Source organism: Sardina pilchardus, chromosome 12, assembly GCF_963854185.1.
Source record: "Sardina pilchardus chromosome 12, fSarPil1.1, whole genome shotgun sequence".
Classification (NCBI taxonomy): Eukaryota; Metazoa; Chordata; class Actinopteri; order Clupeiformes; family Clupeidae; genus Sardina; species Sardina pilchardus.
In genome coordinates this window covers 16128788-16152135 of record NC_085005.1, presented here as the reverse complement: position 1 = coordinate 16152135, position 23348 = coordinate 16128788, and the positions used below count along the sequence as shown (strand labels likewise).

Genomic DNA, 23348 nt, shown 5'->3' with positions numbered 1-23348 from the left:
GGGGGGGGTAGTTCAGATTTGGGGATGGAAAAAAAAAAAAAAACGGTGAAAGAAATATGTATACAGTTCCATATATATCTGAATTGCATCTGCTATAAATTACCTTCAAAGACAGCCCGCCTGTGTGGCTCGCCGTGGTGGTATCTAAGACACGGAGTGGGTGGAGGGCAAATATGTGGTGGCAGAAAGGCATCTGTCAGCCCTGTGTGTGTGTGAGTGTGTGTGTGTGTGTGTGTGTGTGTGTGTGTGCCCACGTCGGTAGCAGCTAACTGATGGCCTCTTCATCGTTCCACGGGTTCCTCCCAAGACCTCTTCCAAGAGCTGGGCGGCCAAACGGTGCCACGGACAGCGGGCCGGTTACACAACCAGGAGGAGGAGGAAGAGGAGGAGGAAGAGGAGAAGAAATCGCAGGCAATCCATCTCCAACACAGCCAGCGGGTGGTGGGGTGTTTTGGGAAGACCTCTTTGTGTTTTTTACACCTCAGGACCCACCTCTCGCGGCCCCCTATACTTACAAGTACTGTAACCGGACAGATGTGGAAGGACTTACGTAACAACCTCGGTGTTGATTTCCAGGCTGTTGGTGGCACGGTTACCCTTCAGAGAAGTCCATTCTGACAGCAACCGGGTAGAACAAGAAGCAACAGCTGCATAGACAATTGGCTGCATTCACAAAAACAGACTGTGACCTTTCAATATTCATCAATATCAGTGGTGCTTAGAAAACCAACAGGCAACTGCAATACTACTGCCCAATATTCCTGTGAAGTTTCCTGTTGTTTGCAGCAGTTATGTCTCTGCTCCATGTTTATGTAAAGAATCTCCTAAAACAGATCAGGAGAATATGACAAATGTAGCCCATATTAGTCTCCAGATGTCAGGCAATGATGCAAGCTCTCTGTAGACACCTGGACCTCCTTTTGTCCAGAGAGAGAGAGAGTGAAAGAGGGACTATAGGGATATATTACTGTTATGGGCTATCACTCATACTTACATTACATTGCTTAACGGCACATACTCCCTGTGTTCTCTTGCCGTTCATTGTGATGGGGGGGCAGTTAGAGCTCTGATCATTTGTCACAATTGCACCATGGAGACGGAGACCGATGTTGTATGTTTGCACCGGTCGTAGCGAAAAAAAGAGAGGAAAAGGTGTGTATGTGTGTGTGTGTGTGTGTGTGTGTGTATATGGGGGGGGGGGGGGGGGGGGGTGCGTTAAAAAGGTGTAATACTACCGTCTCTCACGCGAAAGCTTACGTGGTGGTCGTAGGAAAGAGCGAGGAGGAGGAGAGCGCCGGTATCACACCACCACCTGACATATCACACCTCCTCGAGGACGCTTCTGCGGTTGTCAGTGGGAGCCCCTGAAAGCCACAGACTTCCTCTCGAGGGGGCACAGAACCGTTCCGGCAGAGTCAATCATCCCACTAGGTCTTGTTTGAACAGATTGGCCGTTTGTAAAGAAGGTTTTTGGAGGGCGAGATGTGCCGCAGTGACGTTTTTATCACCAAAATCCCTGCCAAGTGGAGGGTCCCACATGTAGGCATATTGCGTTGTTGTTGGTGTTTTCGGGTTTGGCATGACGTAAACGACTGCCTGCTGCGTGAGTGGGAGCATCCTGACCTAGACAACAGACAGACTCTCTCTCCACCCACGGAGAACCACAGGAAAACTTTGAGTTGATTTGCAACCTACTGTACTGTATGCTCTGCCTAACCTGACTCTTGCCAGATCCTTGTAGTTCGCTGAGCTTCACACAAAGATCTGGGACTTCTCGATAGGAGATGTATTTCAGAAGGCGGGGGCTTGTTAAAAGAAAATCCTTGTATGTGATTGGATAAACCACTTGTCTGTTATCTTGAATGACGTGCTAGGCTACTTCAAGCTGTTGCCAAACCCGGTCGGAAGAAGAGTGAAAACATCCTTGCCACCAATAAATGCCTTAAAACCATTCTCGGTTCATCTTTTAAAGAATGAATACTCGATAGATTCGACAAAACGGTTGAAATAGCAGAAGCAATGTCAGCACACGACTCCTCGCTACGTGCCGCCATTGTTGTTTGAATCAGACAGTCATTTCGGCGCTACGTCTATGAAATCCCGCCCAGTGATCCTGATTGGTTAATTATTTTTTGCTCCCTTGAAGGAGTTTGCATTGCCTTCGATCCCAGACCCTTGTGTGAGGCTCAGCGAAACGCCTCTGGTGGAACATGGTGGAACTACAAGGATCTGGCGAGAGTTAGGCTATGCTCTGCCCATCTCAAGGAGCAAGGAACAAAAAAAGAAACTTGCTGTTTTTCCATCATGTGCAGAGAATACCAGTTCTGACATCACCAGCGTTCTATTCCATCAGTTGACCTAAGCCATGGCCTGTAAAGCAACATAAGTTATTTTGCCTTGAAATAATGATTTTCAAACCACACCAACTTACAATACTTAGTATGGAGTCTCTTACATTGGCATACGCCTGGTATTGCACCATGTAGTCACTGCGGGTAGCATCATGCCAGTATTGACTGACCACTTACTATGACAGTAATATATCATCAAGCACTACTGGAGTTTATGACACAAGTGATCCTACTTTTTTGAATTGAGTGTTTTTATCATCAAACAATGCATTACAATGTGAAGGAAAACAGTCATTACCCTTCCACACACATGCCTCCCTCACCTCAGGACCAGGTATGAATCTGTGTATATAAAAACATGTATATGAAAATATAAATGAAAAGTAAACCTACTTTAAGTTCTCATGATAAGGAATATGAAGTACTGTAGGAGAAACAAGCATGGGACCCAAAGGCCTATTATAGTATGCTTTTTTTTTTTTAAATCTATCTTTTTCTTTGAAGGGTTATGTTGTGAGAGATACTGTCCATTTGGCATGCATTTCAATGGCTCATGAGTCAGTGCACTAAATGAATCCCATAGATTGTGAGCAAGGTCGTGGGATGCTCATATGAAAGCCCATTGGTATGCAGCAAGCCCCTCACCAACATCTGCTACATCCCCTCAATGGACAGTGCATGCTTCAGAGTTCAGACTGCACGTTTTTCTGTTGCCGTGGACATAGAGCACGTTTCAGGTGATCAAATAAAGTCAGCTTTATTGTCAGTTCTGCTGTGTGTAGAAGATTGCAACTGTGTTTCTATGAGGCCCCAACACTATCAGCAAACCACAATACATTTTTAGTAAATTGTAAATGCTTTTTATAGAATTAGGCATTGCTCAACACACCATATATTATTTTATACTACCATTTTATTTTCTCATTTTATTTTGGTCAACTGTTGTTGTTTTTTGAATGTGCTATACAAATAAATAGACATTGAGATCACTATTCGTAAGCATCTATCAGTGTCATTCTATACTGGCTGTTGCTTCCATCAGCTGAAGCTCCGGTGGCTGGATCTGATTTGACAGGTATGGCAGGGCTTCCTCAGGCTCCTGTGTGAATTACAGACCTCGAAGGAGCAACCAGGAGTTTAAGCGGCGGAGCGGAGATTCACCGGGCGTGCTCTGCCCGCTCCCTCCAGGAAATTAAAAGCTTGGGTCCACTTCCTTTTGACTTCCACCGCGACGCCCTCTCATCTCGTGCCAGCGGCCTAATGAATAGTAAATGATCAGTCCGTCTCTTCCTCGTCTCCCCCCGCGGACGGTTTATATAAGGCGTAGGCTATCCACCTTTTGCTACGAGCTATATCATGGACGGCTGCAGCTCACGTTGGGCTGACGTTGGGGGGGAAGAGGACATGTGGCTGAAGAGGAACCCTCCTTTTTCCTCTTGGGGAAATGGAGCTGCAAAACAACTGCGGTCTCCTACTGTGCTCCTGACAATGCCATACAACATACGTGCGTCTGAACACACGATTTATGGCTGCTGTTGCTGTGAGTCCAGCAATGTGAACTGAAGACAAAGGATGACAGTTCACACGGCTAAAGAGTTGGGCCATTATACAGATTTCCTGTTTTCCTTTCCGACTGTACATGTGTTTTATTGTAGGCCCACACTGCTGGAGATGGGGTTAAGCCTACAGTCATGAGTGAACAAACATTTGAGGTTTTGTGTCACTTATCCCCTCTTGACACCTTGCACGAAAGAAACAATGGATATGGTGCAGCAGATTAACAGGTCGGAATCATGCAATAGCGATGGAGTAACCATCAGACAACTGACCTGATCAAGATTGCACAGGATAAGCATTCAGATCTCGATTGTGCCTAGTTAGCCTTCCCACGACACCCAACGTTCAGTGTGATGACATCTGGCATTCCTGCAATACAAGCTAGCTCACTGTCTGTTACTTGTTAAAAGAAATTGGAAGTCATTCCTTGCTAACTTAGATGGCCCTGTGTGAATGACTGTGTTCCTTAAACCATGAAAGAAACTGCCAATGAAAATAAGATGTGTTATAAAAGAGTGGTGTAATAACATCCATTTGGAAAATGGCTGACTGAGAAGTTTGGAGCATTAAAGGAATGTTCATTATCAAAAGAAAGAGTAGTGGTGGAACATACTGGATACAAAAACAGGATAAATATGCCACCCTAAACACGGAGTGGCACAGACTTGTTTTGGAACATTCATTTAAGACATTCAAAATGCCTCTCAGCTCCACTAGTGCTCTTCAAAACCAACGCAGAAAACAAACAATGTCCACACGCCAAGTGGTTCAGGCAGAGTTCAAGGAGTGGACTGTAGAAAGTTGCATTTTTTTGCTGAAGATGTTCACAATTTCTGGCACAAAGTTAAGAACAAATGCCTTTTCTTTTTAAAGTAAATGTACAATCGCTAAATAATACAAGTTTTAAGCGGTTATAGACAATATGCAGACAAAGGGGACTTTACAGTAATCTTAAAAAAAACCCTTAAAAGTAGTTGCTTAACTATTTGACAAATTCCCCTCATATACAGTCTTTGCAATACCCCCTTCCCCCTGAACATGATAAAAGATCACTCTACTTGGTAAAAAATGGTAATACAGTATCTCAATTATTCACATTTGTGCGATGGCCCAAGTTTACTGTTGTAGTCATTCTTAAAGGAGAAGTCCAGTTTTCTCACTTAGATCTCAGTTTGTCGAGCTCACCAAACAAACAAAATTGGTGCTACCTAGTTCGATCTGGGGGCAAGCTCATGGATCACGCTGTAGCTGCCTTGCTAACTCGAACCAGGTAGCACCAATTTTTCAGTTTCTTGTCGTATCGACAGTACTGGTGACCTCGCCAAACTGAGATCTATGTAAAAAAAATCCGAACTTCTCCTTTAAGTCAAAATGTATACGTATAAATGTAGGATAGCTTTATTTCAAAGCAGGACAGCTTTATTTCACAAGACACTTTTCTTGTTGCCTGACTTTGCACGTTGCCTGCCTTTTAAATTAGGCCCCTGTGTGTTATCATAACATATATGCACTCATTATGGTGGACAGCACAGTAGGAGATTCTCCTGGTGGTCGTTTCAGTTTTTGAAGCCCCTTAGAATAACCCCAGGACATGAACAAATATATAAAGTTGGCCAGCCAGATGCCTCTAAAATTATAGCTTTTATTCTGCGGATGAAATGTTATTCTAAGCTTTATTAAGTCTTTGGAGAACCACTGAGTGAGATGACCACAGCTATTACTGTAACCGATTCCCATGTGGAGGGTCTTCACCATGGGAGAGTGTGGTGGGAAGTATGGATGTGGAGACACAGAAATGGGTTTGGCAAATGCAATTTCTGTATGCCACTGGGAAAGTGGGGAAATTATGTGTGTCTATTTGTACTGCCTATATCTGACTCTGTGTGTGTGTGTGTGTGTGTGTGTGTGTGTGCGTGTGTGTGTGTGTGTGTGCGTGCGCACGTGTGTGCATCTGGTCTATGTGTATTTACAGCACGTCTGTGTGTATGTTCACGTGAGTGTGTCCCTTTGTGTGTGCCGTATGCGACTGTGCACACACTTTTGTGTCTGTGTTTATTACAATGCATCTATGTTTATTTACATAGTGTGTCTGTGTTTGTTTGTCACTGTTGTGTTTGTTTGTCTCGGTACCTCCTCGGAGAAGAGTTCATTTGCTACACAAAGCTCTTCCCTAATTACCCACAGTACAAAGTTCTCCCAAAACAACCTGTTTCCCTAAACACACTCAGAATGTCCTTTGTTCTGTTTGTCACTCTTGTTGCTCCTCAAACCAGCACGGGCGATAACCGCGTCTTTGGTTCCAGTTATCGGACAGCTCCGTAATTTGCGACCGTCTCTAGATAATGCATGCGGAAATAGTTCAGTTCCTTTGGGGTTTCGTCTGTCATTAGTAGCCTCTGTGACACCTCCCATTGCTGTGCGTGTTTGTGGTGAAGCTTAGCATGAAACCAGCCTCAAACCACGTCAATTAAAGAACTGATGCAGATCTCTGCAATTCAAGCCCATTAAACAATTTGATGGTTGATTCACCCAAAAAGAGGGTATGATATTACACTTGGATACATGATGACTGTCCAAGTCTTGTTTTTTTTTTATCTTTCTGTCTGTCAGGCCTTTTCATCCAAGTGACATGCTTTTAAGGCCTTTGAGGCTTATCATAGTGAGAAATACAAGGAGAGAGAGAGAGAGTGAGAGAGAGAGAGAGAGAGAGAGAGAGATTGATTTGTTCAATGCAAGAAACAATCTGATGAGACATCCATTTGCACAAGACCAGAATACAGCATTAGATCTCCTCTGTGGGTTCCCAGTTCCCACCCCATCATCATTCCCTTGTGTAAGATCTCACAATGGGCCCTCTCATGGACGAGCCATCACATTATAGAGCTCACTGGTTCGCTCTTCAGGGTCTCATCCCTCGGACCTGTTGGCCATCTCTCTGGCTCTCCGCTGTGAGCTTTAATATCTGCTTGTTTACTCAGGGTAAGTGAGAAGCAGCGGCAGCGTCTGCCAGAAGACCTCCTTAAGTCTCCTGCAAGAGGGGCTGGATAAACAGATGGGTTGCAGGGAGTTATGGGCTGCTTGTGTGTGTGTGTGTATGTGTGTGTGTGTGTGTGTGCGTATTCAAGGAGGTGGGTTTGCCATGTGGGGCTGCATAAACAGATGAACTGAGGAGTCAGGGGCTGCTGGTGTTGGTGTGTGTGTGTGTGCGTGTGTGTGTGTGTATGTGTGTGTATTGACCAGGATTGGCTGGTTCCTCACAAGCCTCCTGCATGGAGGGGGTCGTAGGATCAAGTGCAAAGGGGAGTCCCTGGTGTTACATTCCTCACGTCCTCCAGAAGGAGTGTGTGTGTGTGTATGTGTGTGTGTGTGTGTGTGTGTGTTCCGGTGTGTGTGAATAGGGTGGGAGAATGTGTCGATGTAGAGTGGAAAGCTGGATGTATTAAAAGACAGTTCCTCTACATGTTTGTGTGCTTCTGTATTTATATATGTTCACCTGCTATGGTGCAAGTGTGGAATGTTTATGTGAATGCCTCTCAACATTATATATACTTTAATGTATGTACAGTATGGGGAAATTGCTCTGTCGCTAGTTTGGAGTTTAACACAGTTTTAAACTGGAGTTAGAGTTCAGAGTTGTTAAACTCCAAACTCGCAATAGAGCAATTGCCCCTATGTGTCTCCATTGTTTGGCAAAACTGAACCCTACGTACTTGAGCCAGTTCACCCTGGGACTGAATCTTAGCCTTCAGTGTTAGCTGATTTGGGTTTCAGCATGTACGGAAGCTGTTGGGCACACTGATGCTTTTGATTGCGAAAAAAAAAGCCACTTTGGTTTAGCACTAAAAGCTCTTTGGATAAAACCCAGAGCTCCGTTGGCATGCTACTGGCATTAGCCAAGTGCCTTAAAGGGACACGTCAACATTTTGGGGAAGTTTGTTTATTTGCCGTCTCCCACAGAGTCAGATAAGATGGTAGATACCCTTCTGGTCTCTGGGTTTGCATCATGGGGATGAATCTAACTCTATAGGGGAGATGGTGAATGAGCTAATTTTCCTGAAATGTTAGCGAGAGTTAGTTTTTTTATTCATGTTATATGTATCTTATTATGTACTGGAAAGCACTTTGTGACTTTATCTGTGAAAAGCGCTATCCAAAAGACTTCCTTACTTACTTACTTACTTAACTGTACAGAGTCCTTTGTTTTGAATGCATATCAAGTTGTTATAGTGTGCCCTTATGATATAAACAAGGCTATGAGGGGCACACAGTAATGGAAAGCAGCTGACTGAAATAAACAGAGAGGCGTTATGAGACTTTACATCTGTTTATTGTTCCGAAGTATGTACCAAAATAATTGCCATGGATAAAAATAACATTTCGCATTGTACAACTAAGTAAAAATGTTTACAGACAAGCATCACTAATTGTACAAAAAATAACAAAAAAAGAGAACAAAAAAATAAAAGTAAAAACAATAAAGAACAGAACATCCTCACGTCAGTGTGCAAACCGTTTATACAGACGGAGAGGCCTCCGAAGAAGGCTTTCCCCGATAAATTATTTAAATAGCATTTATCTACACACATGCCCACCCACACACACACACACTCTCTATCTCTCTCTCACACAAGCACACACACACACACACACACACACACACACACACACACACACACACACACACACACACACACACACACACACACACACACAGATACACACACGACACGACTTAAAACTGAAAAAAAGACCAACAGAACAATAACTTATTCTTATAAAAGTACTAGTCACTGGAAGTACTGGCAAAAGAATCGATTAAAAAAAACTCTCCCATTGTGTTTTTCTTATTTACGGTGCAGGGGGAGGAGAAGGAAGGGAAAAGAGGGGGTATTTCATTCCCAAAGAAAAAAAAATAAAAAGTCATACTATTTACAGCCTGTGCTACAGTAGCAATAGGAAGTTTTACCAAATTTCGTTTCTTAAAAAAAAAAAAAAATACTAGGATTTTTTTTTCCATCTGATCGAATTGTATAACAGCTATGAGGTAATATTTGTACATCAAAGATTTGTTTCCTTTATCTCTCTCTATAGAAAAGGCACACAGGTCATTCTTGCTGTGTGGAAGGCACTTCCTGGAGAGTTGTGAAATCTGTTGACCCCAGAGAGGAAGGAAAAAGGTGGAAGGCAATGGACAGAGCTTTGCTCTGTGGGCTATGTACAGGGCTGTGTAGGTTTTAACCTGCATTCTACTCGATAGAGCTCTCCTAGTTTGGATCAAAATAAATAGGGGAAAATGTACATCAATTAAATAATAACATTTTAAATGTCTCAACGACATAGAGGGAAGTTTCACTGACACATCTTGGTGGACAAATGTCCCACTGCACTTTTTGGTCTTAGTCCATTAAGCTTTTTAATGGACTGTTGTCGTTAAGGCAGCCTCATCTCAGATTCAAACTCCCATATGGTTCTCGTTCAAAATACTTTCCGTTTGGAGAGAGATCCTGTTTTATATTTTTGACTGTGATCACAAAATGGTGCTGCTGTCTGGAGGTTCTCTGTCCATGCCCTCTTCTCTTCGAACTTCCATGTTGTTTTAAGATCGATAGTTTGGACAAAACTAAGATGGTGGTCCACCATCTTACCCTGAGTATTCTCTGCCCACCGGTCTCACCTAACACGATTCACTGCCAGCCACAGAATACGAGCATTGCCTTTGAACCTCAACATAGAGGCTACGTAATAAAATAAGTTCATTTTTCATTTTCTTAAAAAAAAAACAGTTTTCTTTGCATGAAAAGGCTGGACTTGGTTAAATGTTTTGTCATGACGACTTTGATATGAATGCACCATCTTCTCTACACTGACTTTGGAGTAATGTTACACACTATACATCTAAGCTTTATTTACATACTTTCAGTCTATCTAACTGACTGTCCAACTATCTTTCAGAGGCCCAAGCTCAATGGGCCCTACTGCTTTTTCTTCATCCTTTGAGGAAATGTGTCCTTAAAAATAAATTTGTGCCAAAATCTTCAAAAACCTTTTTTTCCTTTTTTTTAAAGACCTGCAGTGAGTTTGGTTAGACTACTTCTGGTGGCATCCATCCATGCGATCCAACCATCCAACTATTCATCGATCCAAAGAGAAAGAGAAAGAATAGAGCAAGAGGAGAGAGAGAGAGAGAGAGAGAGAGAGAGAGAGATGTAAAGGATTCTGAAGTGCATAGTTGTCTGGAGAGATCTTTCTTCTCACACAGAGCTGAACGAGGTCTTTTCAGAGAGATATAGGTCTCCCGAACAAGCAAAGCAAAGTGGAGCTGGAGAGGGATTTTTGGGGCATTTTTTTTTGTTTCTGCTCTACCTGCTCTTGGTGGAGAGGTCCTGGTTATTGGCTGGCACTCAGTTCAGCCAACCAGTCCAGTCCAGCCTCTGCCCCATCCCCGACTCATCTTCTTTACGCTGAAGCTGGCTACCCTCGCCGGGGTTAGCTCCACCAATGTGCGTGCCGCAGAACAAAGAATAACGGAATAACAAAAACAAAAATAAAACAAACAAAAAATCCTGTCCCTGGACTTTGCTTGGAATACATGTTCACGTTTATACAGAAAGGTGCATTCCTCGACGAGCTTGCTTCCCGAGTTACAAGTCTACAAGAAAAAACACACACAAAAAAAACAGAAATTGAGTATTTTGATCTTGTGGTTCTCTATAATCTAGTAAAGCAAACAAGCATGTAGTGAAGAAATAGAGGTAGACTCAAGGCATGTTGCTTACCTCTGCATTCGTATTTGAGGTCGGAAAAATACACCATCTCTTGAGAGAAAACAAAGAGACCTAGTCTTCCACCAGCGTACGTCTTATCGTATATTCTTCCTGAATCGGCCATGATCTTCTTGCCTTCATACATTACAACCCTGAAATGAACACAAGCAAAAACAGTCAAATATTTATTGCTTTTGCATTCCTTCAGAAACACCATTGTGCGGCTATGCCCAGAAAACATATTCTAAGTTTGAAGTCTCAGAAATGAGGATGATCATGGTCATTGGGCCTCTGTCCCCATGCTAAACAGTATCTCTGGTGTTAGTGCTATTTATTTCCTCATCATTGCCCACCTGATGTGCCCAGTCCTGGGTCTGTGTGTCAGATGCCATCTGTAGGCAGTGAAGTCCTTCCAGCCGACATTCTTCGGGTCGTGCCAGAGGGTGCGCACCTGAACAGGGGCAAGAAGACAAGAGACGGGCGGCCATGTCAGTTAGTCATCGTCTGCTCATTGGTTCTGCTCTCCAGAAAGGCCAAAGCTGATAAGAGGCAGGGAGGGGTGGAGGGGTGGAGGGGGGGCGGGTTGCTGAGAGATCATCTTACCTGTCCTGGCGTGTCTCCAGTATGCCAAAGTGCATTCCTGAGGTGCTCTCCAGGGCCAGTGGTGGAGTTGACCACCTTGATGGACAACCCTGAGTAGCCTTGGGCCTTGGTGGGCTTGTTAGACCAGTAGGTCTGCGTGATCTGCTTCCACATGACCACGTAGAAGCGCGCGCTGGACTGGTAGCCGAACACAAAGCCGGCGTAGTCATCGTCCCGCTCGGTGTTGATGAAGAAGGTGCCACTGAAGTCCACAGCGTTGAACTCGTCATAGCCTGAGGGAATAGAAGATGTTGAAGCGTTAGACATGCATTTGTCGGCGCCTTCAGCAAAGGTTGTTGGTGTTTCAATCCAATTCTCCTGGAATGGTTTCAGTGAAGGTGAACATGGAAACAGGACTATCAATTTAAGTTCAATACAGTGTAAGAGAAACTGGTAGGCCTGGTAGAGAAACAAGAGAAGTCTACGTCAAGGTTTGACTCCCATTGGGGCATACATTGGACACTGAAGAAAATCTATATTTGCACTATAAGTCGTTTTGTGAATGAAAGCGTCTGCTAAATGTGTAACTGTAAATAGAATTGCTTTCATGAGAGAGGAGGAACATGAAGCACTCACCAACAGCAATGCCAGGATCGCAGTTGACTGTCTGCACCAGCTCTTTGCCCTGGTGGCGAACCACCCAGTTGGGGTCGATCTGGGAGGTGCCCTTGGGGTCCAGAGGCACCATCTGGAATTTCCGGAAATCGGTCTCACTGATGTCGAAGTTCTCCGGGCAGACGTCGTAGATATCTGGCACGTTGTCCCCGTCAAAGTCGTCTTTGCAAGCATCTCCACGGCCATCACCTGGTGTTTGGGAGAACGGCTGTAGTTATATGATATGTTCCTAATTTAGCCAAAGCGTGAACGCTATAGCGTTACCGTTTACAGGTACACTTGCTTAATCAGCTTACCATCGGAATCGAGTTGATCTGGGTTGAAAGCCAGACGGCAGTTGTCTTTGTCGTCAGGAATACCGTCGTTGTCGTCATCGTGGTCGCAGGCATCACCTTTGCCGTCTTTGTCGTGGTCTGCCTGGTTAGCATTCGGAATGTAAGGGCAGTTGTCCAGGTTGTTCTGGTGACCGTCCTCATCGATGTCCTGATTGCTGTCGCACTTGTCTCCCACGCGGTCCGAGTCTGAGTCAAGCTATCGGGAATGGGAAAAAAAAATGCACGGTATTCATGTCTGCTCTATCGCAATTATATCTGTTTGCTCCGATCCCATCGTCCTGCTCACTCTCCGTGTAATCAACGCCTCCCGGTTTCGTGCTATTGCCTCCTCTTGTCTGTCTTTCATGTTAGCCACTTACCAGGCAACCAGAGAAGAGACACGGAATGAGTGCCCTAAGGGCCTGCCAAAGTCAATTTGCATGATCCCTCGACAAAGCAATTTTATGACCATAAACTTCAAAACCACACGTGTATTCCCACCACACACCAGGCAGGCACTCACTGAGGCATTCCCCTGGAGCCTGGGACACTCTAACCCCCCCCACCCCCGCCCCCCCCCCCACCCACCCTGCACCTTTGGCAGACATATAACACATCTTTTCATTGGTTCCTGAAATAGAGAGAAAGAACACAATCCACCCTCCCTAAGCCAACACCCCACCACCACCCACCCCACCCCACCTCAAAACCTCAACGGTTCCTGTTGTTCCTCCAGCGTGCATTCCTGCTTCTCACTTAACCATGGCACAGGTGCGATCCGGAGGCAGGATTGTGTGCCGAAGGGGCACGCATGAACCCACAGCCTGGCCCCGATCCTTATTAAGAGGCTCCCACCCCTCTTGCAATCCCTTTTGGCTTTAGTGATCGCACCAGTACCCCTTTGTACAAAAAAACCCTAAACCTCCCCCTCTTTTTTTTCGTGTCTTTCACTCGATGCGCCCCTGAGGTGCAGAGGGAGGATACCCCCCCCCCCCCCGTCTCTCCACCTTTCTATAGCGTGTTAAAGCGGCTGCTCTTCCCCACAGTTCCTACTGACGAGTTTGTTTTTTTCCGCACAGATGAGGGCGTGAGGTGGATCTATAGACGGATCTACACGGCTTTACGCTTTCACAGCTAACACCTGCCTGCTTTTCCTTCCTCCTCCTCAACCCCCATGGCCTTTGCAGAACAAACACAGACGCATAAACACACACACACACACACACACACACACACACAATACTCAGACACGCACCTGGTCAGGATTATGCTCCAGAGGACAGTTATCACACTGGTCCCCAACTCCATCAAGGTCTGAGTCGCGCTGGTCGACGTTGTAGACATAGGGACAGTTGTCCTTCTCATTCATAATGCCTGATGAACAGAGGAACAGGACATAGGTAAGAACTTTTATTGCGAACTGCACAAAAAGTGCTTTTCCCCCAAAGGGAAGTTCTTTACAGGTTACAGTGTGAGGGTAGGCGATGGGTTTTTTGTTTTGTTTTTTTAAACTTACCGTCTCCGTCTATGTCCACAGCACAGGCGTCACCCTCTCCATTGTTGTCGGTGTCTGCCTGATCGGGGTTGCTGTTGTATGGGCAGTTGTCGCAGCGGTCTCCAACGTCATCGCGGTCATAGTCATACTGCCTGGGGTTGAAGACGAACGGGCAGTTATCCTGTTTTGGAGGAAAAGGGGGGGGGGGGGGAAAGAGAAGCGAAGAATGTTAGCCTTCAAGAATAGCGCCACGGTATTAAAACAAAGTTCACACGGATTATAAAAATAAGACTTCAGACGAGGAGAAATTTTTAGATGTTTGACTTGTAATTTCGCTGCGGGCATGAGTGGGGCTCTTTTACAGGAATGTGGGGACCTGAAAGGGCCTTTATATGTAGAATTCATCCCAAATCTAATGTTGGGATTAGCCGTGTACACTGGGGCTCTTTCAGAGTGGTACCTCAGTGCTGGAATTTGAGGTTTGGCTTTGAGGGAAGCAGAGTTTGCTTTCTGCCACACTCCCTGCCCCTCACTCTCCCTCTCGTTTGAAACGAATGAATGATGAATGATGAATCAAACAAGTGGCAATGTGCCTATACACACACACACACACACACACACACACACACACACACACATACACACACATACACACAAACACACACTCACTCTTTCTCACATACACATATGGACCTTCACTCACTTCCGCTCGAATACACATCTGCTCTCGACAGACAGAGGCACCACTCAACCCCACAAACTCTCTCTCACACACACACACACACACTCTCTCAACCGCACAAATGAGTGACTGTAGAGTTCAGCGTGAATATGACGTACCCTGTCGTCGGGAATGCCATCATCATCGTCATCATCATCGCAAGCATCTCCAACGCCGTCCTTGTCATAGTCCTCTTGTCCAGAATTGGGCAGGTTGGGGCAGTTGTCCTACAGTTCATGGGACACACACACACCAGTGTTAGACAACCAAGTTCATGCCCAAACACTTTTTTATGTCAATATACATATTTACACAATACACAGCATTAACACTGTCCATTATATACTCTGCTACCCGTTTTTGTGAAGCTTACCTTCTTGCAGTGATAGGTAGCATTCTCCACGCAGACCAGGTCGGCGTTGGGCCAGCCGTCCAGGTCGGTGTCCTCGCCGCAGATGTGACCGTTCCCGGCGAAGCCAGGCTTGCACTCGCAGCGGAACATGGGGTCAGCAAAGTGGCCCAGGTAGTTGCAGCGGGCGTGCTTGTTGCAGTCGTGGCTTCCGTCCAGACAGGGGTTACGGGGAGTGCAAACCTATGGAGCAGAGGCGTTTGTGAGACGTTTGTGAGACGTTTGTGAGACATTTGCGAGACGTCGGTGCCATCATATCACCTGCTTCATGTGATGGCTTAGCATAGCTAAGACGCTAACATTCTATTAAAATGTAACATTCTATGCTAACATTCTATGAAAATGTAACATTCTGTGCTAACATTCTATGAAAATGTGCACCCATCAGGACGTTTCCTACCTGCTTCTTGGCCGCGGCCTCCTCCACACCTCTGCCGAAGGGCTGGGGTCCGGTGTAGCGCGGGGGACAGGGCAGACAGTTGTAGCCTGGAACAGTGTTCTCACACCTGTGCACGCCATTGAACTCAAAGCAGGCATCAGGGACCTCCTTACACTGTGAGTAGAGAGAGAGAGAGAGAGAGAGAGAGAGAGGTAAAACATGTTAAATGTTGTATGTAGGTTGGATAAGGCTTTAGAGGTAAAGGAAGCGGTTGATAATGATAATAACTTATTCTCATACAGATTGTTGTTTTCTTACAATTGTTGCTACTAATAATTTGAACAGATAAAAATTAATAATTAACTAATCATTTTTTTACAAAAAAAACAAACACTTTGACCCCACTTTGACACTTTGACAAATCAGCACTCCATGCTTCTCACCTCGTTGATGTCTTTGCACTTGATGCCGTTGCCGGTGTAGCCGGAGGGGCACTTGCCGCACTTCCAGGAGCCGTCGGGGAAGCTGGTGCACTGGGAGCCAGCGAAGCAGGGGTTGGACAAGCAGCCATCTGCGCGCACACAGAGATAGCAATCAGAGCCCGTTCTTACAGACACTACAAAAAACAGACAGAAAGAAAGCACACACACACACACACACACACACACACACACACACACAGACACACACACACACACACACACACACAGACACACACACACACACACACACACACACACACACACACACACACACACACACACACACAGACACACATACACACACACGCACACACACAAACACATACACACACTCACCGATAGGGCAGGGTTGCTTGCTGCATGCCTGAGTTGCCGTGCCGTCGCCGATGCATTCTTTGCCCCCAAACTTGGGCGCCGGGTCATTACAGAGGCGCTTGCGGGTCTGCCTTCCTCCTCCACAGGTCGCCGAGCAGGCGTCCCAAGGTGACCAGGGTCCCCAGCCTCCATTGACTAAAGGGAGTTAAGAAACAGTCCACTCTTAGTCAGCTACCTCAGACATTTGCTCTCCGAGCACTTTGCATCCGTGTCAAAAGATACACAAGGACAAGATAAGATCAATGAGTTGTCGAGTAAAGTTTATGGGAGTGTCTAACAGTGTGTAGACCTTTCTTTTGATTTCTGGCAGTAGATACATGAAGCCAAGATAATATCGATAACTTGCTGAGTAAACCTTATGGGAGCATCTAACAGTGTGTACTGTAGATCTTTCTTTTGATTTCTGTCAGTAGATACATGAAGCCAAGAAAAGATCGATAAGTGGCTGAGTAAACTTTATGGGAGCATCTAACAGTGTGTAGATCTTTGTTTTGGTATCCGTCAATAGATACACGAAGGCAGTGTGTTTAACTGGTCGGTGTGGCGAGGAGCTCTTACTGGGGCAGGCTGATTTCTGGCACTTCTCCGTCTGCCTCCCCTCTCCCTCGCACTCCTTGCCGTTCAGCTGTGGCGTCGGCGAGTTGCAGAGGCGAATACGGGTGATGACTCCGCCGCCACAGCTGACCGAGCAGGAGGACCAGGGTGACCAGTGGCTCCATCCGCCATCTTGTTTGACTGAAGATGAAAAAAAGTAAAAAAAAAAAACTTTTTTCAAAAACAAAGTCGAGCAAACTTTATAGAGAGAGACAGAACATATAATTTTGTGTCTTTTAACTTGCATAAAATACTGTCCTGCAGCTTATACACAATGCGGCGTATATGCTGGACATTACCGTAGGACAAACGCAATCCAAAACAAAAAAAAACAAAAACGAATCAACGCGAGACACTCACAGCGCTTGTCGCACTCCTGGAGGTAGCAGTCGCGCGTCTGCACCGACGTGCCCTCGCAGTTGTTATTGATGCGATCGCAGGAGCGCCCCCTCTGCTGCACGCCTCGTCCGCAGGACACCGAACAATGAGTCCATTCAGACCACAGGGACCAGCCGTCGTCAGCAAAGTCGCTCGCTGTGTGGGGGAAAGAGAGAGAGAGGGAGGGGGTGATTGAGAGAGAGAGAGAGAGAGAGAGGGTGAGACACAATAGAGTGAACTATTCATACTTTCTAAAGCACCAGCAAGAAAGAGAGGGAGAGAGAGAGACAGAGAGAGAGGGAGGGAGGGAGAGTGAGAGAGAGATAGAGAGAGAGAAAGAGAGAGAGAGAAGAGAAGTGAAGAGAAGAGAGAGAGAAAGGGAGGGGGCTTTTCGTGCTGTGCCCTAATGGACTTGATTTAGCCTGCGTCTGCCTAAGTTAGAGCACTTGAGGGGAACCTGGCACTATGCTCAGGGCTGGAATCACTCTGTGTGCTCTGAACACATAGGGATCTCATCTGAGTAGACCTCCTCCTCCTCCTCTTCCTCCTCTTCCTCCTCCTCCTCTACTCCCAGGAATGGTGGAAGGGTGGAAATCGAATTTTGCAAGCATGTCTTGATCGTGTCCTGACTTCAAACGGCGGTGGTGGCAACCAGTGCGGTTTTCCATGTTTATTTAAGTTGGAGCCACTGAAGTGAACCACTGTAGGTGTGTGGAAAATACTGCTTCTCCCTCCGCCGGGAGTCACCCGACCAAATGGCCCACTAATTGTCTACTCCGCTTTAACCAAATAGACCAATTACTGCTATTACCTGGTTCAAAGGTATGCAGTTCAATAAGTGTTCACTAACACATACAAGTCTTTCATTGCCACACCAGTCAATCATTTCAATGACAAACACTGTTTTTGTTCAAGGCAAAATATTTGTTCCTGATCTATTGTGTTTAAGTGCATTTTAGGGTTTTTTTTGGCACAAATGAATCACAGTTCTTCTACTGGGTAGTTGGCTACAGTACATGCTACACTGGCGATGGCACAGAGTATTGAGTGTGGGCATGATAGATACTTACGGGTGCCACAGCGAGGGCAGCACTCCCCATCGGGCACGGTGGCGTTGGCACAGGGAATGAGAGGGCAGGAGATCTTGCGGCACACGATGGCGGAGTTCTGCAGAGGGGGAGGGGGACAAAGAAAGCCTGTCATTCAAGAGTGTGTGTGTGTGTGTGAGTGTGTGTGTGTGTGTGCGTGTGTGTTTGTGAGTATGTGTGTGTGTGTGTGTGTGTGTGTGTGTGGGGGGGGGGGGGTACTTTAAGAACCACTGTCTGATCTCATTGTGTCCGAACCTTGTGCATTCCACATCCCAATCAGTGGAAGAGAGCCCATTTCAGACATTAGCAGGGGGCTACAGCGAGCTTATCACTCTGACTGAGAGCAAGCAGAAGAGGACAGCCTGCCAACAGCGTTGGAGAAGTAAAGCTGGCACCAGCCTCCTGGCCTTGTTAAACTCTTTTCCAATTAAGCATGCTGACGCCCTGGTGTGCTGACAAGTTCACCAGTTATAGCTGTCGCTTCACATGAGGGACAATCAGACATCCAGCCAGGAAGGTGCTGCTTTTAAGTTAATTCTTGACAAGTTAAAAAAGAAAATCCTCCCATACATTTTGCACCTTGGTTAAGTGGACCTCTCTTTTTTTCACTCCCTGTCCTTTTTTCTGACCCCCTACAGACACACGTACACACACACACACACACACGTACTACACACACACACACACAAACACACACACACATAGAAACATACCACCTCTGGCCTTAATGAGAGACCTAGGTGCTACGGGGAGGAGGGAGCGAGCCAGACACACCTTTGGCTGCGCTAGCGCCCCAGTTAAGCTTACATCAATACACCAAGGCCAAGTGCACTTAATTACTGCCTGCCTGGCACCCGCTGTTTGGGATGGCTGTCAGCTCGAAAAGACACAAATTGCCAAGCCCACAGGGGCCTGAAAAAAAAGAAAAGGGAAAAAAAGGAAAAGAAAAGAAAAGAAAAGAAAAAAAAAAGCGCTTGCTGGCCCCCTCGACGAGCGGTGAAGAGGCGGTCTGCGGCGCACTCGAGGGAGGATGCTCACCCGGCAAGTGCACTCGGTGCAGTCGTCTACGGTCCACTCGTCGTTGTTCTTGTGGACAATGCCATTGTGGAGACAGACGCCGCCACTGATGTTGATGCTGGCCAGGAGGTGTCTGTTCTGGTCAGTCTGCGGGGAGGGGAGGGGGAGGAGGAGGGGGGAGAGGGGCGTTAATAACGTGTTTCAAATGGGATTAAAACAAGCAGGGCTCAGCGGGTTTCAGTGTCTCGTTCTTGTTCAGTACCTCTCAGAAGGAAGTTGGCATCTTTGCATCAAATCAATCATTACATCAAATCAAACATCACACTTAACATGCTGATGATGGCTAAAAAAGGGTTCACACTAGACTTCCATCACCTCACTTGTATTGCTGCAAACTATCTTTTGGCGACAGGCTGAAGGAGTCTCCTTACCACTTTATTGAGCTGGTCTGACAGGTCTCTCACCACCACCCCGAGGGTCTTCAGCTCCTTGAACATGGCAGCTAGGTCATCACAGGTGAAGCCGCAAATCATCTGAAGATCTGTGTGATGATGGACAACAAGATTTAGGCGCAAGAATCCTGAGTGACACTTTTTTAAATGAGATTTGGAACAAGAGACATTTCCAAAATTAAGACTGGAGAGGGGGTCCGAGAGACAAAAGTTCTGTTTACCTTTCGTTTTGTGACCAGTGAAATCTGTCCTGATTGCTGGACTAGAGCCATTGATGGGATTGTCCAAGGTTATGAGGTCTGTCAGAATTGCTGTAAAAGAGTACATTACAGTTCTTATTTCCTTGTGAACATGTAATTACAAAGTATACCGTTCGAGTGAGGGCAATATGATACTGGCACTGTGATGTGATGTACAAACATTCAATCCTTAAGTGTTTTTAGTATTAGGCAAGAGCAGACACAACATAGCATACTGTTGTCTATCTGACTTTCCCTCTACAACTTTTCAAGTTTGGACACTTACTGCTTTGGCAGCCTTTATTCCTTAAGATCGCATCAAGAGTCGTTCCAAAGACAAAACGCACGTTCTGAAGCACACCCTGTAAAAAAAAGAAAAGAAAAAAACAACCATGATTAACTATTCAAACAAACAAAACCCTACTGCATGATGGGAAACAATGCATAACCATGTAATCTTGTATCCAGACACACTTTAATTATCGGTTTTAAACAAGAGCGCTTACCATGAACCTGTCTTTCACTGCTCCTTTGCCGATTCTCAAGTTTGCATATAGAGGGGTGTCCTTATTCAGGATGTTCTGAATAGGTACGTCCAGCTCAACTGTATTCACCTCTTCACAGCCTACGTACAACAGAGCCCTGTCCTCTTGCACGAAGAGAGTGATATTTTTCCAATGCCCCGTTGCCAAGTCCGCATCTTCAATGGACATCACCTGTTGCTTGTTTTCCGTGGAATACACAATGTCCAGTGTGTTGGCCTTGGCGTTAGAAACGATTTCAAAAATTGGTCCGGAGCCGTCTTGCTTCTCAATGGTCAGCAGACTGCCCCTGGTCCTCTTGGCCTGTTTGAAATTTACCAAGAGAAGGAATCCTCTCTCCGCGTGAATTGAGTCGATTAGGTCCCTGAAGGCGTTCTTGGGGACCGGGGGGATCAGGTCGGGGTTCAAGATTTTGTAGGCGGGGCTGTATGGGTCGTCGCCTTTCACCAGAGTGACCCCATGGTTTTTCTTAGGGACCTGGACTAGCTCGAATAGGTCGTACATGTTGTTGTCGTCTCTAGTCTCTGTGGAGGGAGCAGTGCGCATAAATATTAGAATATTTTGTATGGTCGAATCGAATTGGATAAGTTCAGTCCAAACAGAATATCAGCGATAAAAACGTCGGAATAAAACATGTTAATGCAGATATGCTTAATAAAACATATACAATCAGTATTCTTTCTTAAAATCAAACATTTTACAAATCGCATCACGTAGAACAGTAAGGGAATCCCTTTACACACTGCGCAAGTGTTTCTGTCTCACCTGCGACTCTTGCGCTCTCACTGTGCCAAAGCATCAGCAGCAAAAATATTCCCGTTAACTTCATTTCAGCACTTGTACGCTTCCTGTTGAACATAACAAACAGTATTTCATTCCTATTTCCTCACAACTCTCAATCATGGAATGCAACAGGTAAGGTTTCACTCAGGTGAAAATGAATGCAGCCAGTTACAGTATAATAACTTGTACACAAATTACGAGAGCTCTGTGTTAACTCTTACCTGTTGAGTGAAAAATAGCGATAAAAACTGTACAATCCAAACAGCACTGGCAGTGTAATCCTTATGTTTCAAATGATAAGACGAATGTTTTTTAAGCCCCAGAATTAATGCTTGTAAGTTTTGAAAATTCAGCTTTCATTCAATTTCAGTTCACTAGATGTTTCTCCTGTCTTGTTTAAGAGGCTGGTACCATTCTAATCAGCACAGGCAACAAAGTGCTATTTAAATAGTTTCATGACATTCCTAAGAACGTGTCTCCTCCAATCAGATGAGGGAAGGAAAAAGGGACGAGCTTATCCTCTTACCTCACAACGCGGACGGCTATGTCTGAGACATAGGCGCACACATGGAGGAAAGTGAAAAAATAAGCACCGCATTCCACAGTCTAAATTCCATAACCAAATTCGTAATTTTATAGACCTTCACTTCCGCTTGCTGCTTCATCATTTGCCTGAAATGTCGTGATATGGTCACTTGGCATTTTTATGTTGAATTAAATCATTACCTTACCTTACAAGTCTCATAATAAACTGTATTTAGATAGAACCACATAATTCAAGACAGATCAGATCGGTTGGTGCGTAATGGTTTTGTCAAAAACCTTAAAACAATTCATTCATATTATTTATATGTATTTTAATGTATGGCACAAAACATGAGGCAACAAGACGGGTCGGTGCGCTCCTTTGTCCGATCACAACTTGGTCCTCAAAGGATGCTCGGAACTTGGTCTTTTCAGTTTCGCGCGTCATTTTCATGCTCTCTCCGCTAGAGGCCGCAGTGAAGTCATTCGAGTTCTGCAGTTGAAAACGTGACCTTGCACAGGCATAGTAAACTATTACAGTTGTACAATATTTCACAGAGGACACTTGCTTACCCCAACTGCGAATATGTAAGTAATTTGTAAATTCAATGCCATATGTATTCTGTGGCTGCAAAGTGTATGTTCTGACTTGTTCCTTTCAAATCAAAGCACATTTTGCAGGCTTACAGCACAGATTCTGTTTGATATTTCAATTGCCTTAAAGAAAATGCAAATATGAGTCATGCCATTATGGTATATCATTAATCTATACTTTCTCTCTCTCTCTCTCACACACACACACACACAGACACACACAGAGGGAAACCTTTTAGTTTTACAGAGTAGCCTACATTCATTGGTCAAGAAAACAGGCTAGCATACTTATTGACAGGTCAAGAGATGCATGGGTGTCTAAGATGCACCCCTCTTTCAGCTGTGTCTAAGATTGCTTTAGTCATTCACTCAGACACTGCAAGCCTGTCGGCAAATACCCCAGCGTGTCGCAGTCTCGCACTCTCCCAATATATCTCCTCAGAAAATATTCACTTTACATAGTCGTCTGGGGCCCTTTCGCATGCGTTGTGCAACGGTGATCTCTTTCGCAGTGCATGTCTTGGTCACGTTCCCACTGCTGCTCGCTGTGATCTAGATGTCCCGACTCCAGATAAATTATTAAAAAGTGGACTGGGCAACGGCTCCCTGTCGCCTCACTCAAAACAGACACTGTTATGACTACTCAGGCAGGGGAACGGAGGTGGGATGCTCATAAGCGTAGGACGCAGACGCCCGTAAATCTAGACCGATACTCCCCCCCCCCCTTTCACCATTTCTCTGTGTTTCTCTCTCAGGCAGGAAGGTAGGCAGGCAGGCAGGCAGACGGTAGAGGCAGTCTACCTGGCTGAAATGTCTATCAGTCAGCCCCGGGGTCGGTTGATCATTCCAGAGATTATTTCAGAGAGGAGCGAACTGCGGCTCCTCATCGCAATGTTGCATGGCTGAGACAGCAGCTGTGGCGGCCCCAAATCACCCCCTCCACCCATGCACCCTCAATCTGGGCCAAATCAGGCCCGTGTGTGTTCCAGAGCCTGCAACTATCCAGTCACAACTACCACTGCTGCTGCTGCA

General features: G+C 45.6%; 1 protein-coding gene across 1 annotated transcript; it reads right to left on the bottom strand.

The window, feature by feature from the left end:
• Positions 1 to 8213: 8213 nt before the first annotated feature.
• thbs1b (thrombospondin 1b) lies at positions 8214 to 21596 on the bottom strand. Its single transcript, XM_062550539.1, has 23 exons — positions 21419 to 21596; positions 21180 to 21262; positions 20379 to 20938; positions 20159 to 20234; positions 19855 to 19944; positions 19613 to 19722; positions 19203 to 19328; positions 18147 to 18243; positions 17059 to 17232; positions 16663 to 16839; positions 16066 to 16239; positions 15691 to 15818; positions 15269 to 15421; positions 14833 to 15051; positions 14579 to 14686; positions 13760 to 13919; positions 13499 to 13617; positions 12226 to 12460; positions 11891 to 12118; positions 11276 to 11547; positions 11026 to 11123; positions 10685 to 10824; positions 8214 to 10557 (listed from the first exon to the last, which is right to left on the bottom strand). Exons 2-23 carry the CDS (start codon positions 21241 to 21243, stop codon positions 10550 to 10552), a joined length of 3516 nt encoding a protein of 1171 aa, XP_062406523.1. The 5' UTR covers positions 21244 to 21262; positions 21419 to 21596; the 3' UTR covers positions 8214 to 10549.
• Between the last annotated feature and the right edge of the window lie 1752 nt (positions 21597 to 23348).